The sequence below is a fragment of the Magnolia sinica genome, chromosome 13 (genome assembly GCF_029962835.1).
Source record: "Magnolia sinica isolate HGM2019 chromosome 13, MsV1, whole genome shotgun sequence".
NCBI classification, from domain to species: Eukaryota; Viridiplantae; Streptophyta; class Magnoliopsida; order Magnoliales; family Magnoliaceae; genus Magnolia; species Magnolia sinica.
Genome location: NC_080585.1, coordinates 67,209,487 through 67,229,539, shown reverse-complemented (window position 1 = coordinate 67,229,539; position 20,053 = coordinate 67,209,487). Strand labels below are relative to the sequence as shown.

At 40.0% G+C, this 20,053-nt stretch overlaps 1 protein-coding gene across 3 annotated transcripts in view; it reads left to right on the top strand.

Moving 5' to 3' along the window:
• Nucleotides 1-20,053, top strand: part of LOC131223832 (nardilysin-like) — a 108,943-nt gene that overhangs the window by 64,494 nt on the left and 24,396 nt on the right. For all 3 annotated transcript variants that reach the window (XM_058219350.1, XM_058219349.1, XM_058219351.1), the window contains 6 exons: nucleotides 7,363-7,742; nucleotides 9,974-10,123; nucleotides 15,783-15,965; nucleotides 16,758-16,961; nucleotides 17,090-17,196; nucleotides 17,983-18,136. In XM_058219350.1, coding sequence (XP_058075333.1) covers nucleotides 7,363-7,742; nucleotides 9,974-10,123; nucleotides 15,783-15,965; nucleotides 16,758-16,961; nucleotides 17,090-17,196; nucleotides 17,983-18,136 — 1,178 coding nt within the window. The remainder of the gene's footprint in view (nucleotides 1-7,362; nucleotides 7,743-9,973; nucleotides 10,124-15,782; nucleotides 15,966-16,757; nucleotides 16,962-17,089; nucleotides 17,197-17,982; nucleotides 18,137-20,053) is intronic.

Below are 20,053 nucleotides of genomic sequence, written 5' to 3'. Positions count from 1 at the left end.
TGGTAAATGAGACTCTGGCTATGGCCGGGGGACCCTCCGATGCAAGTTAGAACTCTTGGGGAATTTGGGTCTAGTCGATTTAAGGGTAACTGGTGCGTACCTTTTGTTGTAGGTGGGGCCTCTATTTATAGGCCTAGAGTTGATTACATGGATGAAAACGCTTCCTGAATAATAGGCGTGTGTTGCTTCCGTTTCTTAGCCGTTTCTCGAGATCCTCGGGAATGATTTTTAGCAATAAGGTTGGGGGTGGTCGCGACTTGGGAGCATAAGGGACTGGTATCCGAGGTCCACCATCCAAGCCAACCTCATGATCTAAAGCCCGGGGTCGACTTAAGGACGATCATCCCGAGCTGAATCTTTGGTAGGCTGTGGTCAAGTCTTCTTCCAATATGTAGAACAATTTGATTCGTATTCTAACAAGTCCTCGGTGATTTGTCGAGTTCTCAGCTTGTGGTCAGGTTGTCGATCTTCGTGCAGAGGCTGTTCCTGAGCATTAGAACTGGAGCGCTTTCCTTGGGTCCTTTTGTATTCTATCATACTGGTCATCTCTGGTCAGTCCATTTTCATCCATGACAACTTGTAACTCGTAAACTAGTAAAAACTAAAGAGGGAGTTAGAGAGAGAGAGAGAGAGAGAGAGAGAGAGAGAGAGAGAGAGAGAGAGAGAGAGTTACAAAAATACAAATTACACAATTTAAAATTCGGAAATATTATCTTGACTTCTTGTCTTGACTCTTGAATGTTGTAGACTTGTACTCTTGTTGCTCTTGTAGAATGTAAATTCTTGCATTCTTTGAACTCTTACTTGATTCTTGAAAGTTGAATCTTATGAATCTTCTTGTAACTTGTATGTTTTAACAAACTAAAAATAAAAAATTGTTTCGAGTCTTGTAGAGAGAGAGAGAGAGAGAGAGAGAGAGAGAGAGAGAGAGAGAGAGAGAGAGAGAGAGAGAGAGTATGAATGAATATTATGTAACTTGAGAATGAATATAATAAATAAGAGAATGTAGAAAATGAAATGAATGAGAATTATGAGATGTAGAAAATGAAATGATATCTAGAAACTAGAAAGAGAGAGATGTAGAAAATCAGTTGTGAGACGTGACTTGGAATTCAATTTCGATGTATTCTTGCTTCTACTTTCTTCAATCTTGATTGAAACTTGAAAGAAGATGGAGCTTGTGCCTCAAAGGCTTCAAATTTGAGAGCTGAAAGATGGAAAATGTAATTATGTAAAGAGAGAATGAGAGATTTGAGACTTTGAAAGTGTATGAGAGTAGAGAGAGAGAGAGTTTGAGTGTATTTAGAATGCAAATAGGGGGTATGAATGCCTTTTTATAGGGAAACGACTGAATTTTGATATTTATTATTATTATTATTATTTTTTTAATAAGCGGTTAGAAAACGGTTGGATTTTTGACCGTTGGCCAATATGCGATTGCATATTTTTGCACGAGTGGCATATGTGATCACATGTGCAGAAATCGCATATGCCACCGTCGCATATGCGATTTCCCCTCCAATGTGCGCATATGCAATCGCATATGCGAATGTGTGGTCGCACATGACAACACTGGAGACAGTGCTTTAAATATCCAGCTGGCATGTGTCCATGACGTCAGCTGGCATCGTCAAGGTTATCAAGAAGTTTGGGCCAGTTCTCATAATTTAACAAAGTTGCTGGCAGCACGTGTATGATATTCGGAGGTTTGGGGGACAGGTGGTTGAGGTGGGTCTAGAGAGTTGTCTTCCCCACGTGTACTCCGAGCATAGGTGTCAAAGCACAGTTTGCTTTGACATGTTGCTCGATGGTAACTAATCATCTGGCGCTTGTGCCTCTTTCGGCATGTGTGATAGAAAACGTTGTGGGTTTCGCACTTGCCTTGGCATTTTAAAAATCGCATGTGGGAGTAGGTGGCTTGAAGTTCGCTTGGTCCAATGGGAGGGAAGAACCGGCTATGTCTAGGCTACACATATTTATGCTCTTTGTTGATTGGATGATAAGTTTCCCTTGTGTGGGCTACATTGTGTGGTCTAGGCTACATTGTGTGGTCTCCCCAGATCCATGTCTGACCATCAACTATTTTATTGGAAGGTGAGGAAGATTGTTGGGGGCTTAAGCCATTTTTCTTTGAACTTATGTGGTTGGAAGTGGAAGGTTTTGTGCATCTTATTAAAGGTTTGGTGGCAATCTTTCAATATCATAGGTGCGATTGGTTTCATATTGTCTCAAAAGCTCATGCTTCTTAAGAGTAAACTGAATGCTTGGAAAAAGGAGTTTTTAAGGGCGAGTTTGGATACCACCCGATAAGTAACCTTTTATTATTATTATTTTTTTTTATTTTTATGAACTTATGGTAAGAAATGAGTTACTTTTTAAAGTTAGTTTGGTAAGCACCTTTTCAAAAGTAATTTAATACCTTAAAGTTGCTTGTAGCCTTCAACCATTTTTTTTAATTTTTTTTAATTTTTTATTTTTATTTTTTGTTTCTTAAGTTTTTACGTCTCTATTTTTCTCCTTCTCCCTCTCAGTCACCTTGTTTCTCCGTCTCTCTTCTTTCTCCTTCTTATCTCTCCACATAATGACAATCCATATCAAAGGTGGCCTCGCATGATGGATTGCCCACATTGAAGGTGGGGCCCACATGATGGACGACCCACATCAAAGATGGGCTCAACATGATGGACAATGGACATTAAAGGTGGGTCGCACATGATTGGCAATTAAAATTGATGGTGGGCTCCCAACAAGGTTTGGGCAAGCGGCCATCATTGTGGGTTTGCTCCCTATAGGTGTGGGTTCAACTCCCCTCGGCATTACCCGATACATGTGGTTGTGGGTGATTGTGTGTATCTGCAGGGATTAGTCTTGCCTCAAAGGGGTGGGGACACCCCGTGTCTTAAAAAAAATGGTGGGCCCACTGATGGATGACCTATATTAAGATGGGCCCCACCTAATGGGCGGTTCACATGAAAGATCAACTCATAATGATGAATGGCCCACAACCAAGGCAAGCCTTGCATGGACGACCCACATTGAAACTGGGGTCCACATGACTGACTGTGTACATGAAAGGTGGGCTCTATAAGATGTGTAATGGACATTGAAGGTGGGCCCCACATGATGGATGGCGCACATCAAGGTGGGCCCCACATAATGAACAGTTCACATCAAAGGTCTACTTTTAATGATGAATGGTCCGCACGCATGGTGGGCGTCACATGATGGATAACCCATGTCGAAGGCTGGGCCCACATGAAAGATGGGCTCCACATGATGGGATGGTGGATATTGAAGGTGGGCTCGACATGATGGATGACCCATATCAAGGTGGGTCCTATATGAGGACAACCCACATTGAAGGTCAGCCCCTAATGATGAATGGGCCACATCCAAGGGGGCCTCGCATGATGGACGGTCCACATCTAATGTCTGAATAATGGACAACCCACGCCAAAGGTGGGTCCCACACGGTGGATAGTCGACGTTGAAGGTGGGCCTCGCAAGGTGGATGACCCATGTTAAAGGTAGGCCCCACACTGGACACTTCACATTGAAGATAGGGCCAAGGTGAGCCCATCATAATGAACGGTCCACATCAAAGGTTAGCCTCACATGATGGATGGTTGATATTAAGGGTGGACCAAAAAAATTGAGGGGTAAGTACTAATGTAATGTTGGAAAACAAACATACTCATATGCTGAGTGAGTATAAACCAAGATAAGCTACTTGAGGTATAAGTACATTTGTTGATGCCTCAATTTGGACCAGCCGATGCCCCTTCCACTTCTAAAGAACATCTGCCACTTCTTGGTGGAGCTTAACACCTCTGGCAAGACTCATCCCAAAGGAGAGTTCGACTCACGCATTTGGGATAAAAGGGGGTCTGAGTCCTGCCACGTGTGGCAACTTAGAAGCCTTACCACATGAGTGGAAAAAGGCCAATGCCGTTGCACATGCCAAGGATGGCACGAGTGCGAAAGTGTCTCAAATGCTTAATTGGACACGTGTTGGTTTCTTGCTTCCCCTAACCCATTTATCATCATCACCTTCTAAGGTGCTTGCCATGCGTCGTCTGTTGCCATTCCACTGCCTTTTAAGCATTTGTCATCATCACCACATGGTTGTTCCGCCTCTAACCGAACCTCATCTCTCGCCTGAGCCTCAACCTGAATCTCTGTTGTCACTTGAGTCTTAAAACTCTCTTGCCGCGTGTCTAAAATACGGTGCCTTTCGCTTGACCTAAGACACCATGGACACATGTTCTGGTGTACGCTCCTTGAGAGTCAATCAACGTGACATGTTACAGTTGAGAGAGTTATGCATTACCTCCACTATTCTCGCAGCTTCCACCACGTCATGTGTTGGCTTGCTAGTTGCCATCTGTCCACTAACTTGTTGCCTACCAATTTGTGCTTTGTATGTAGCCCTTTGCTTTTGGTGCTCCATCTTCTCACACCGCCTTTTGTCTACGCTTCTTTGATTGATCACTACCTTCTCTTTGACAACTCTCCCATCTACATGCCACCCCCCATTTCCCCCTCTTCACCCTTAGCGCCAATTACTTATATCTGACAATGATCGAGACAATCTTAGGGTCAACAGTGGTTCTTTTCTTCACTGCACCGTTTTCTTTGCTTACTTCCATCTCCTAATCAATGGCTACAACCTTTCCAAGGCAAGAATCAATCGCCACAGAAGATTCTCTGAACCACAGCTCTAAGGGAACCCCCCCAAATTCGGAACCACACATCTTCCCCTTCGAAGAAGGTTCTCTTTGATCACTTGCAAATTGACTTCACGTGCCTATTGTTGGGAAGAGCCTCAATGACTACTATTCGGTCTAGATTGGTCTCCGGTGTGTTAGAGATCCAACACTTGTTATCTCCCGATGGCTTGATCAGAAAGTCATTCTCCCCCAAAGCATTCATCCAAACCTCGATCTTAGAAACTAGATCTCTCTCTCTCTCTCTCTCTCTCTCTCTCTCTCTCTTGTTTCAACTACAAGTGACCATTGTAGCACAACCTAGGTATTATCAACCACTGCGGGATCCACCTGAACCACCCAACTTACTCCAAATTCCTCCTTCTAAACTGATCTCCCCTTCTTCGACCTCTTCTCCTCCCCTTGTTCTGGCCTCTTCCACTCGCATTGGTTGGGGACACTCCTCGCAACAACATCCCTGAATGATCTGGGTTATCCCTCCTATTCTCTTCCTCGCCTTTACTCCTTGAGCTAGGTGCATCCCATATTGTAATGAATCTACCTATGCAGTTTTGTGATAATTAGGCAACATCCCATATTGTAAATAATCTAGTATATCATTAACTAAACATATTGATGATTTGAAGTTAACTGCCAGTTCATGCGTGCGAAGTCTCTACTGGTTGAAGGGGATAATGGAAGTTGATATGTCCACCTAGGCCCACTTAGCTTCCCATTCTTTCATTATGTTTTGTTTATGTTGATTAGGATATGTTGGGTATTTTTTTCCTTGTTATTTAAAGAACATAATTTTCATATTGGATTTGTTTTGTTATAAAAAGGAGGGGGGGATGTCCAACTCAATTAGGGCCTTCCTCTTATTTTCTCCTCTTCTTTTGATTCTTTGCCACATGCTACAGTGCATCTACAGTGACATGCCATAGTGCCATGATATAGTGACGCTGTAGTACTGTGCTATTGTAACAAAGGAGATTATGCTACAATGTTCATTAATCTTTCAAAGGCAGTATCCTCAGTAAGCAAACAAGCCTTCATGTCCCTTCTCATCACCTGGATCCATGTCCCTTTAGGTCTTCCTCTTGGCCTCTTTTAAAGCCCTAGAAGCTTACTGAAACCATATTTAGTCTTCCTTGCACATCTTCTCTCATGTTTAATTATATCCCTTCTAGACTTTTCGTAACTCCATCTCAACATCCGCATCTTTGCAACACTATCCCCTTCTCATGTCGCCCCCTAACGATCCAACACTCTGCCCAATAAAATTTAGCCAATCAAATAATGGCTTAAATTTTTTTGCTTTTTTCACAGGCATGTGGGTATCACACTACTCTAGTGGCATATCCCTGCCATATCCACCCAACTCAAATTCTATTGGAAATATGATCACCAATCTCTCTCCTTTATTTTCAATAATAGAGATGATAGTGAAATAATCACTTTGATGAATCTTTTGGCTATTAAATTTAGCTAAAGCCTTTCCTCTATAAAGATTCCTACTAAAGTTGCATTCCGATTGCTTGGTCTCGGTTATGCTAATTCTTAAGCCTCTAGGCTCTAGAGCCTGCCTTTGGACCTCCTATTTAGCTTTTTCTGCCTATCTAGTCTCGTCATCAACATGGCATCATCTGGAAATAACTATAACACTAATGGACCTGATCCTAGACACTAGCTGTTAATTTATCGATATAACAAGTGCAAATAGGTAAGCCCTCAATGCCAACCCTTTGACCCACTGCTATAGGAACTCATTTGTCTCGTCCCAAGGCATTCTCACTTGTTTAACAGTACTCTAATACTTGTCTTTGGTGTTGTCTTTGTATCTCATTTGTAGCCTTTTCTTTTGTTCTCTTCACCACCACCCACCACATAGGCATCCCATATGCTCTACCATGATTTTCCCAATAATTGGTTCAACTTTCTGATTCTCCTTTGTTCATCTAAATAGATTTGACTATGCTCCACTCATCGGGCATTTTCTGTCAGCCACAGTTCTTGTTAGTCTACTGAACATGAATTCCTCAACATATCATTTGATCTTAATTGCGTTTGAAGCTTGAGAAATTCTAAGATTCTGAACCCATGGATATGCGGAGTATCTTGGGCTTGGAGTTTCTAAAGTACACCATGGTTTGGTGATCCAGAATGTTGACCGTGTCCTAAAATTCTCTTAGAATGGAAGATCCTAACCCTTCTGTTGGTGTCCTGCACCTCAACTGCACAGCCATGGTCCATATTTAACAAAAGTGCCGAAAATACAACAGCTTAGGTCTCCAGTCTGGGATATATTTGGGGCATTGTCCATTCACTGTAGAACACATCAGATCAACAGTCTGGCTGACCAATGTTTGTGCCTGCGTGTGCAGACTTAAGGCTCAGGTGATACTATGCATATCTTCAGGACAGGGATCATATAACTCCACTGCAGCATATACTTAACAACTTTGTAGGAATTGGATATTTGCACTTTATTCCCATTAACTTCGAGGCTTTGCTTTAGTTACCTTAATTCCCATTAACTTTGAGGCTTTGCTTGAGTCACGATAATTCCCATTAACTTTGAAGCTTTGCCTGAGTTATTTCACTTTTACCTTCATATGATTTACTACTTGTCTCGTTCTTTTCTTTACTGTCTCAGATGTTCAGTATGAACCATGGTTTGGATCCTGCTACATTGAAGAAGACATTTCACCATCTCTTTTGGAACTGTGGATGAACCCTCCACAAATAGATGCTTCCCTGCATTTGCCTCCAAAGAATGAGTTCATTCCATGTGACTTCTCCATCCGCAATGCAAAATCATCAAAGAATCCCACAAGTTTAGATCTCCCACAATGCATAGATGATCAACCATTGGTTAAGTTATGGTACAAACTCGACTGGACGTTCAATGTTCCTCGTGCAAACACATATTTTCTGATAACGGTCAAGGAGGGATACAGCAGCATAAAAAAATGTGTTTTGACTGAATTATTTGTGAATCTTCTTAAAGATGAGCTGAATGAGATTTTGTATCAGGTATGTTCTTTAATCAATAAACTATGTTTGGACTCATTTTGCGAAGGTGTTTGTAGAACCAATGGTGCTTTATTTGGGATTTCTGTAGAGTGGAATGCCGTAACAGGATTCACGAGGCTGACTCCAATTAGTTGGGATAAGGATTAGATTATGATGATGGTGGTGGTGGTGCTTTATTTCTAAACAGAGGAAATAAACAATATTGGATTAGCACACAGTCGGACCAATAAACACTACACGTGGGGGTGACATTTTGGCAATCCAAATAATTGATATGGTGAAACCAGTCACCTGCCGCCCTATGATATAAGTACTCTTCTAGTTGAAGTTTCAGTTGTGACGGGGAACATTCCAGATGTTTTTTGGGGGATACTGCAGGGATCTCCTCCATAGGATAGATCTGCCTGATCAGACCCCATTAAGATGATTGGTTTTTGCTAGTCCATTGCATGATGCGGGCAAAACAAAATAGGCTACTGAAGGGTGGTTTTCTCCTGTACAAATGCTGCTTTGAAGAAAATAATGCCATTTCTTCCTCTGAACATCATACCATACTCCAAATTACACTAGACTGCACATGATAATAATACATTGAGGGATACTATTTCTGTCCTGAAGCACAGGGCTTTGTATGTTTGCTGTGTTCTTTGCCAAATTTTATCACTGTGCAGTTTTACGTTATTATCTGGAATCTGTAGTGCATAAATCATCAGCATCATGAATAAAGACTGTACTTGCATTAGCCACAACCACATGGCTTTTAAAGTTAATACCTATTGAATGTTTTAAACATCATAGTTTTCAATGTTCTTACTATAGTTGACTAGAAGCAATATCACTGCTTCCCATTGAATTGAGCTATCCATCATTGTCATAGCCTTCTCCTATCTATTTGTGGTGAGCTTTAAAACGAACTATTACCAAGGAAAATTGTTTTTCTTTTAATCTATTTATTTCCAGTGCACTCTTAACTGTATGGCTTTCCATCTAGTATCAATGAATTGTAGATTTGTTTCCGCACTTGCTACAAGCAGTATTTGCAGCATCGATAGATACTATCTATATCGCATGGGCCCGTTATGAAACATAGGGGAAATTGTAAAATTCCCCCATATTGATGAGAATGTCACATGTATTGTTCGATATATCATCAATACATGGATGTATTGCAAAATAGCACACTACTGCTTTACAAATATATCGTCAAAGTTTCATGCAGAAATTGCGATCACGGAGCAGAAAAGGGCTGGAACCGATTTCGTAAAATTTTTATGAATTTTCTTCTATTTAACTCTTTTTCTCAGATCAATAGAAATAAGTTACTAAATCATGATATGTATATTTTGCATGCAAAACTATGGATTTGGAGCTCTGATTTTTGAATTTGGGGAAAATGGAAGACTTTAGAAAAAATATTAAGACTCAATGGTTGGGTCTTTAGAATCTTCTGTTTTTACCCATTTAAATTGCAAATAGGGTCTAAAAAACTAAATGGACACCACTTGTAATCCGATCTATGGATGGAGATGGTTTCTGGAATTTTTGCAAAAAAGTATTTTTAATTAAAAATAACAAAAATAATTAAAATATCATTAATATATATATATATATATATATATATATATATATATATATATATATATATATATTTGTTCTTTTTTGAAATCTCATAGGTGAGGCCCACATTGTACTTGTATTGTTTTATTTATGTATTATACAAACTCTTTTTGGATATTAGGTGGTTGTATGTTTCTGTATCCCAAGGCTGATACATGCATCGATACCAGTACCGTGAATGCTGGCTACAAGTATGCATGCTTCATATTTCAATGTTTCTTTGGGCATTATGTCATCGAGTTATATGACATTTGATCTAAATAAACAGCAATTTTTATTTGACCCAGAAATAGTGAGTGTGGCCGTCTGTTCTTAACCATGCCTTTAATCTTGTGGCCCCCCTCATGATTCCATTCTCTCCTAACAGATGATCCTACCCTTCCAGTGAAAATGCAGAATGACAACTGATTGTCAAAATGTAACGGATTGGTCAAAGATTGTGTTATCTCCGGTCCACAATGGGCCCTACTGTATGACCACTCTTTAGATCATCCAATTGGCCACACTTGTGAAATTTATCTAGCAAATGATTGATCAAATACTGTATATTTCTTCCTTGTTTGGTGCAATAGTATCTCAGCTCAAAGTTTGTAAATACTCACTTTAATGTGCAGGCTGGTGTGGCCAAGCTGGAGACGTCCCTGTCTATGATAGGGGACAAGCTTGAGCTGAAGCTATATGGTTTCAATGATAAGCTCCAGAATTTGCTGTTTGAAATTTTAACTGTATCCAAATCATTCTCACCAACTGAAGATCGTTTTAAGGTATGTTTGAAGTCTGCAAATTCTACTTAAGAGTTGTTTGGATGGCTTCAGTTCAATTTGATTTGATCTGATTAGGCAGGTAATATTTACATTGACTATTTCAATACATAGAACCTGTTATCTTTGGTAAAGTGCATGGCAATCATTACAAGGCATAGTTCTAGAAGTGTTGACTTAACTTGAAACTTGGCTGAGTCGACTCGATTTGGTGAGGTTTTGAACTGAGTCACTGGGAAATTCATTCATGAGAGTGACTAGCTCCCCACTTGACAGACTCATCGAATCGGCTCACCGACTCGGCTGACTGAAAGTGATGCATGGAGACTCGAGCTGAATTATTTTTGTAAATTTTCATGTCTTTTTCTCAATAAAAAATGGAGGCAAGAGATTTGAACTCATGAAACGGGAGCTTATGACCATGTTGATTGTGGCTTCTTTAACTACATGATGCTTCGGATGGGGTGTGGAATGAAGTGGAGGAATTGGATTCAGGAATGTGTGGGGTTGGTGCGCTTTTCTGTTCTTATTAATGGCTTTCAAAAAAGGCTTTCTTAAAAGCTCTAGGGGCCTTCGCCAGGGAGATCCTTTATCTCTGTTTCTCTTCCCTATGGTGGTAGAGGCTTTGAGTAGAAAGCTTGCTAGGGGATAGGAGGAGGGCTTCTTCAGGGGCTTTAAGGTGGAGGGGTTCCCCAACCAAGCCCATCTCTCACTTGCAGTTTGCAGATGATACTCTAGTATTCTATGATGCATCTTCCCAAAATAGTGGATAATCTGTGTATTACTGTTCAGTGTTTCGAGGCGGTGCTAAGTTTCAAAATTAACATTGCCAACAAGGTGTTCCGTAACAGTAACGGTGGTCGTAACGGCCACCACCGTTACCTTTACGATATGGGGCATAACGGCTGTTATGGCCATTACGGTCTTTCTTTATTTTTTTATTTATTGAAAAAACCCTCGAAAAACCTGTATCTACCCCGTAATGTTTATTAAAAAGTATGAAAAACCTATATATGTCCTGTAGTAGACCATTACAGGGCTATTATGGCCTTTATAGGGGATGTAACGTGCCGTTCACAGCAATTATGGGTCATTTTTTTTTCCATAACGGTTGTTACGGCTGTTACGACCCCGTAACGTGTAACGGTTACCACCGTTACTGTTACGTAACGGCCTTTACGACACACCATGATTGCAAAAAAGCAAGATATTTGGGGTGCGGATGGATATGGATGAAGTTGGGTGATTGGCCGAGGTCTTCGGATGTGCGGTGGCGGTGCTCCCAACTTCTTTTGTTGGGTTGCCCCCTTTGTGTAGGTAAACTGGCCAAGCATCTGTAGGAGAGGGTGATCGAGAGATTTGAAAGGATGCTTACATGGTGGAAAAACAAGCACCCCTCTCTTGGTGGTTGAATTACGCTTATTAAAGTGGCATTATCGAATCTCCCCCTATACTTCATGTCACTTTTTAATGCCCGGCTCTAGCGCTTTCAAGACTCGAAAAACTTAGAACAGACTTCCTTTGGCAAGGGGCGGAGGATAAGCAGAAATTCCATTTACTTAGCTGGGATGAGGTTTGTAGATCTTATTATGAAGAGAGTGGAGTTGGTATTAGGGACCTTAAATCAATGAATTCAGCACCGCATGGGAAATGGCTTTGGAGGTTCAGGGTCTAAGGTGGAGCGCTTTGGAAAGATGTTAAAAGTATGCATGCATGCTTGGAAGGAGGTTGGTGTTCAAGAGATTCGTTAATATATAGTGTCGGCCTTGTGGAAAGGTGTTTATTCAATGAAAACGGCTTTCATGGAAGGACTAGAATTTTTGTTGGGGAATGTGGAAAAAATCAGATTTTGGGAGGATGAGTGGGTGGGGACCACCTCCTTAAAAGTCGAATTTCCTGCTATCTTCCGTTTGGCTTTGGATCCCTAGGTTAAAGTGGCAGATTTCTTCTCTTGCATAGGTTGGGTGGTGGTTTGGGAATCTCCATGTAGGTGATTTCTTCACGATGAGGAGGTTGACCACTATGCTGCTTTGCTTCATCACATTCATCCATATACTTCTACCTCTTCTGAAGAGGACAAGTTGTTGTGGAAGGTCGACAAATCAGGTGTATTTTTGGTTAAGTCTCTCTATTCCCTTCTGAATGGGGAGGACTGCCAGATGAAGGTTGTGTGCACCAAGGTGGTTCGGCACTAGAATGTCAATCCTAAGGTAGTGGCCTTCCGGTGGTTAGTAGGGAGGAAGAAAGTCCTTACTATGGACAATGTTTGTAAGGGAGCTATGATCATTCCTAACATTTGCAGTTTATGTATGCATGGTGAGGAGACTCTGGACCACCTTTTTGTTCATTGTCCTTTTCCAGGTTCGATTTGGGTAGATATTTTTGGAATGTTCTAGGTGATGTGGATGGCTCCGGAATCAGTTGATATTCTTTCGAAGGCTTAGAATGATGTAAGGCTTGGGAACACGAAGAAATTGCTTTGGAGAAAGGCTCTTCTTGCTATATGGTGGGCTGTTTGGGAAGAAAGGAATGAGAAATGTTTTAACAACACCATGAAGTTGGTGGATTGTATTTCCCACAAAGTTAGAGCTTTGATCATCAAATGGACTTCTTGCGTCTCTTCTTAGGATGAAGTTTGGTTTTCTTTCCTGGCATCCCGGTTTTGTTGTTGCTTTTGTTTTTTTTTTGCCTCTTAAGAAAATTGTCATCATTTTTTTTTTTTGCTTTTTAAGAGCCCTACTAAAAGTGGAAGGTTAACATCTGGGAGCAGCCAATTGTAAAACTTTTGCTAATCAATCATTTGAAAGCCAAAGCCAAATTTCTGGGAGAAAGGCTACTACCACTAACATTGTTGCTGTTTTTGCTAAATCTGTGCTTTTGCAAAACTCGAAGGCTTTTCTCTAACCCCAGAGGTGATGAGGAGTCGGCTAACCACTTGTTCATCCACTGTCCTTTTACAGCCCAAGTTTGGTCGCATTTTCTCTCGTTTTTCTTCATGCCTTGGGTTATGCCTGCGTCCACATCTATGCTTCTTTGGGCTTGGCATGGTTGTGGGGTGGGGAAGCAAGAAAGGGCTGTTTGGTGGCTTTCTCTCCCTGCTATTTGGTGGGAGAGGAACAATCAGGTTTTCTCCAACAGTTCTAGATCGGTTGGGTTGGTGGTGATGAAGATAAAAATGTCTGTAGTTGAATGGGCATCTCTCCCTTAAGATGTAGCTGATTTTGATTTTACCCCTTTCCTCGGGTTGTAACTGGGTTGCTCCCTTCTTAGTTTCCCTTTTCTTTTTCTTTCGTTTTCTTTTTTCTTTTTTTCCTTTTTTTAGTATTCTTTTCCCATTCTGGTGTTTGGCGAGCTTTCTAATAAAATTCATTATTCCTCAAAAAATAATGTGCACCTTCAAAGCTCTATGTTACTAGACCAATAACCTGATTTTTCAGGCCTGCGAAATAATCAGGCTGGCCCTTATGTCTGCCCCAACAAGGTTGACCATCTTGCCCGATTTAAAAACGCTATAAGGCTTGAGTACATATATGGTGGTTTGGGATCAGGCCCACTTAATGGATTATAGGCTGGCCTGGACAAGCATCAGGCTGGTGAGCTGGCACCTTTGTCCTATATGTTAGCAAGGCATTGTTTACTTATTTATATATGTTAGCAACTTAGAAAGAGGATGTGGGTTTGCGTTATTTTTTGGGATGAATGACTTAAAATTTCATTTACGTGAAAAAATAAATAAATACAATTCATCGAAGCAATGGATTAGAGTCTCCTATACAAAGATTAGCTTTTGTAGCCTTCTTCCTTCACAAGGGAATCGGCTATAGAGTTTGCTTCTTTCCAGACCTGATTAAAGGTAGATGAGGAATGACAACATATTCTAAAGTCATTCAGCATAAATGCTAGCATCCATGGTGCTAATTACTTTCCCGAGGCCCACAGAATTGCCCAAGTTGAGTCCCCACAATGTTAATTGGGCCCTCAAAACAAACTAAATTAATTCGATCCTGATTTTAATCTCTGTAAGTTTAACTCTGTTAGAATTGCCACTTTCCACAGGACCTGAGAAGCAAAGTACAGGAGCGCTGCTGTCATATCTAACCACTCCTCGAATACCCCGTTCAAGGGTAACCCAACAAACTACCATCAATGAGTTTCCAGCTACCCGGGGGCAGGGAGAACCAACTTGAAGTTCTGATAGGTTATCACATGTACTCATCAATACAGTTCACGTAGGGGTCTAGATGAAGTAATTTCCCAGGAGATCCAGAGCGGCACCCCATGATACTAGGGAAACCTTAATGTTGGCGACCAAGGATGATACAGATAATTCCTTACCCTAAAAGAATCTTGTATTTCTCCCTTTACAGATTTCCCACATTGCATCACGTGGCAAAATCCTCCAAAGTGCTGTACCTTGTGGCTAGTAGTGGCCATTAGTCCACCCTTCCATGATCGTCAATACAGAAACCAAAGAGACCAAAACAGCTTCAAATTAGCTAATAAAGCTAGACTAATACCTACACACCCAAAAATTTTCTACTAACCATGATGGTTTACTGTGAATTCCTCTACCAAATCATGATGGCAATTGGCTTTACTATAACTTGCAGTAAATCTTCCAAAGAGCTGTACCTAGTGGCTTGTAGGGATCATTAGTCCACCCCTCCATGATCCTCAATAAGGAACCCAAAGCAGCCAAAACACTTCGAATAAGCGAATAAAGCTAGACTAATAACTCATACCCAAATTTCTTATACTAACCATGATGGTTTTACCATGAATTCTAGTAGCAACTGTCTGCTTAACGCCTCGCACCTGGGCTCCCCCCGTTCCCTTACTTTTTGAGCAAATCAGTTTAGTAGGAGTTTGCAGGCAAAAGCCCTTTAGTAGTGATGAGCCAAAAACAAACTGTTGGGAGACAGAGACCAAAGTATCTCATCTGCATTGGAACAAAACAGGGCCAACCTATGTAAAAAGTCAAGGAGCTCTGCCACCATAATAACTATTTCAGCATTCCAAAGATTTCTATGATGTTAAGAAGACTAGACCACCTTTTCTCCAACTAATTCATAGGAATTTTTAGTTTGTGTTTGTTGAAGCATGACCTTAAAGTTAGGGAACATTTTCTGCCAATATGGAATCATCATTTTTTCGAGTATGATTCATTGATTATGCATGAAAGTGTTAAATATGGATATTATTAATATTTGAAATATATATTTTCCTGGTGTAGAAGGGTAGAGGTCAGTCTATCAGTGAACCGAACCAAATCATTAATAAACTGTAGTTATAAACCGTTAATATGCTTAGTAATTGTTTTAGCTAGCTCTGAAGGTATAATATTGTTAATTCCTACAGTAATTGTTAAATTTAACATGGACAAGTATCCTTGTAATGCTAGCACTAAGACCTGTCGAACGCATCCATTAGTAGCAACACACCTTTTGAAGTGTCCAAGTAACTTACCATATTTCATGTGGATTCCTCTTTTCATGCCCTATGATATAAGTTTTCTTTAGATGCTCTTCACCTTTTCCATTTATAACCTTCAAGCATAGTTCATGCACTTATGTACTCTAAATAGGTGAGTTTGAAAATAATCTTGTCTGTTGCAATTGTTGTTTTTGTGTCTTTATAAATGTCAACAATTGGAATAAAACAGGTTATTAAAGAAGATATGGAGAGATCCTTCAGAAATGCCAATATGAAGCCTTTGAATCATTCTACATACTTGAGATTGCAAGTTCTGCGAGAGAACTTCTGGGATGTGGATGACAAGCTATCTTACCTATCTGACATAACCCTTTCTGACTTGAAGGCTTTTATTCCCATACTTCTTTCCAGGGTACATGACTAATCTTCCACATTCAATGTTTGTTATCTTGTTACACATCTATCAATTCATTGTTTTGACCCTTAGGGTGCTGATGTTCAGATAATCCATCACAGGACAGATGTTCTTCCTTTTTATTCCCCCCTGCCCAAATTGCTAATTGGGATAGAAACATGTCCATTGTGTTCTTGCTCCACTATCTATATAGGTTAGAAATGTGCAAAAAAAGAAAAAGAAAAAGAGGCCATTTTATGGAGTAACCAGGAAATGAGCAGGGCTAGTTGTGTCAGTAGGAACTTGAATTGTACCCTTGCCACGTGCTAATGTGGTTCAGCTATACATGATCCAAGTTGTTCATCAGGTGGGCCCCACTGTGAATGTGGCATGTCCCAAGCTTGTCAGGTCATCAGTAGGCTACACATGTACATTGAATTTTGGTGCACCAGTCAATTCTCTTTAGTACTCTTCTAGTCGTACATGTGTGGCCATCCAGTGACATCTATTTTTGGCCACATGCATAACGGGTTCACTGGATTGAGGTCCTGCACATGGAATGGGATTCAAGGTCATACTCTCACCAGTGGCCTTTGCATTTCTCTCTACAGAGGGCAAGTGCCACCATATGCCATGCTGAAAGCATAGGCATCCTTTCTGCTGATGATGTCAACCAAAAATAGATTTGGCTGACATCCAAAGGCCACCTTATCTTCTTGATAATATGTATCACAATATTCTCCTACCCTTTTTCTTTATCCTCCTATGAAGATCAAATTGTATTCTGCTTCAATGCATGAAAATCAACAGTTGCATATCGAGGGCCTATTGCATGGCAATTTATCAATGGACGAGGCATTCAGTATATCGAGCACCTTCAGATCTATCTTGTCTGTACAGCCACTGCCAACTGAACTGAGACATCAGGAACGTGTTATGTGTCTCCCCCCTGGTGCCAGCCTCATTAGAAATATGCATGTAAAGAATAAGTTTGAAGTGAACTCTGTGGTTGAGGTAATCTAATCATGATACCTATTTTTCCCTTTCATTTTCTGGTTTTCTTTTTCACAATTGTTATTTTAGCATCTCAAGTCTTCATTTGTCATATTCCTATCTTTTTATGTTCCAATTTTCTTTTGCAGCTTTATTTTCAAATTGAACAGGATACGGGAACGAAATGGTCCAAATTGAGAGCCATTGCAGATCTTTTTGATGATATTGTGGAAGAACCGTTTTTTGATCAGTTAAGGTAATGCAATGCTTTTCTGGAATTTTTACTTGCGTGTATCTATGCCCTTCCATTCTTATATGGTATATGCCGAATCTTTGTAAAATTTCTGAGGAATTATATGATCCTTGACTGCAACTTTGCATAGGATTCTTGAATCTTAGAGTTTTTACTAGTGAGGCCTTTGGGTTGGTGATTCAGACCATTGAGCTGATGGATGCACCCACTGCAGGTAGACCTTGCTCCAAAAATCTCCATTGGAGTAATCTTGCCATCAACTCTCTAGACTTGCTTCTATTGACTATTCTTCTTAACCATCTATTTGCAGGCCACCAGTCAATGGGTTAGGATCATCTTCTTGGCGATATGTAAGGTTCATCCATTTGTCAGTCTGTATGACTAAACCATGGGCCCACTTGTACAGAATCAAGTCCAAAGGATACTATGCAAATCCTTGCACCAAGGGTCATAAACCTCTTGTTTTAATTGCATTTATATTGTTACCAATTTCTAGTGACTCGTTCCTGTTAAAGGCATGGTGTGGCCAACTGCCTCTTTGGGCATACCCACAAACTGGGTATTGGTGCCACTGCAATGGCTTGGGAAACAGAATGAAAGAATAAGACATCATTTGTTGTTCCCATAAATTGGGATTCTCTCTCTTATATATGATCAATACACCATTGAAACATAAGCTTTCTCCCTCAGCTTGACTTGAATATCATGAGAATTAATGACGGAAGGCCAATGGCACTGTAAAGGTAGGGTTACTGCTCGACAAATTTCTTAATTTATTTTGAAACGTAGGACAAAGGAGCAGCTTGGGTACGTTGTTGAATGTGGTCCACGGATGACATACCGTGTACTGGGATTTTGCTTCCGTGTTCAGTCTTCAAAGTACAATCCGTCTTACTTACACGGGAGAATCGACAACTTCATAAATCTTGTGCCAAAATTACTGGTATGATTCAAACTTATGATTTGTAAAACTTTTAGGGTACATTTGGACACATTACTTTCTAAAGTTTGGTTCATCAATGAATCAAGATTTACTTGCAACGTCAGATCATTCTTGTCATTTAGTGGAGAGAATGCTGCAAATCCTTCTTCACAAAGATTTGGAATATCGTGATTTTATGCCATTTACTTTGAAGAATTACAATAAAGATCTGACACGATTGGCATGGATTCAGCTAAATCTTTGTTTTTTGATTATCCCAAATTTGGAAATTCACACGTCCAAACATATCCTTAGATTATCAAGTTTATTTCAATTAACTCTCTAGGTAAGCTTTTTATAACCCAATATCATCCATGTGGAGATACTTCCTAGCATGAAGCCAAACTAATTTGTTGATATATTCATCTCATGCTTTAGTCTTTGCTCAATCACTCTCTCAATGTTTCATACTATGGCTTATAAGTTTAATCCTATTATAGTCATTGTTCAAATTATCTCCGATATTATCTCTATCTCCAGCTCAGCTATATTGATAACACTAGTAGCAATACCAATAACACTGACAGTATTAGAAATTCTAGGTATCAGTGCTGTATCGCCAATGTATCAATATGGCCAATGTTTTCGATTGTGTAAATTTCAGGTGTCATGTGTATTGCCAATGTATCAATATCACCAATGTATAGTAAATATTTTCGACGAGGCAAATTCCGAGTGTTACTTGTATCGCTAGTGTATTAGTGATATTTCGATATATTGCAAAAAAATCTGTTTATTAAAAAAATTGTTTCAAATTTTTTTATGAACACATGGTTGCATGCAATCTTCAATTTGTAGATAATAATATTGATAATATCGCGATATTATCGTTATCGCAACATGGGCGATATTGAGCCCACAATATTTTGTTTTCTTTCTAGTTGTCGACGATTTCTCGGCGAAATAACGTGTGTTGTCGCTATTCCGAAATATCGATGAACGTTTTGATGGAAGGTTGGATGGTTGGATGGATAGATGGGATGGATGAGATGGCTGAACTGATTTCTTACAACAACACATGCTTTTAGGCCACATTAAATGGAAACTTATTATGCATGTGTTCTTTTTGTAATTTTTAATTTCCAAATATACGATGTGTATTTTAACTTCTCCTGAAGTTTCACTGAAAAATTATACCATTTTTCCATGTTTCCATAATGTTTATGCATTTTCGGTTATCGACGATATTATGGGCGATATCAATATTGTTTCCATATCCCCGGCCAACGAAACTTGTAGCAATACCGATACTTCGAACACTGGTTATAGTACATATTCGGGTGCACCATTATGAGAATAGATGAAAATGTGTTCAAGTGTCAGTGCTCCTGCAGTGCATTTTTTATATTTTTTTATTTCATATCTATAATCCAACTGTTGTATATCCATATTTATTGTTACCTCCTTTTGTTTAAATAGATAAGAGGGCAGAGAAGAATCATCTCAAATCCTGATTGAAACAATGATAGTTTTTCTTTTTGGTGCAAAACATAACTGTAGGGAAAGAGAAACTAAGAGAGGATGCATCTGAGAGAGAGAGAGAGAGAGAGAGAGAGAGAGAGAGAGAGAGAGAGTCTATGAGAGTCTCATCTCACAAGAGAAAGAATGATCAACAACGTCGACATTGGAAGATAGAGAAGATGGAAGGGAATGATACTACCGAGAAAGATCGAAGTCTCCTGTGGAGAACTCTCAACAAGAAAAGAAAAGAGAAGCCAAGAATGACCATCATAGAGTCGCCGGTGTGCAAGGAAAAAGAAAGAGAATTGGAGAGAAGATCAAATCAAGCAAGAAAAGAGGGTCAAGATCCCAGAAGGCTTCAAAGCCTGGGCAAAGAAAGTGCCGATTTTGGTCATGGTCACAAACAGGGTAACTTCG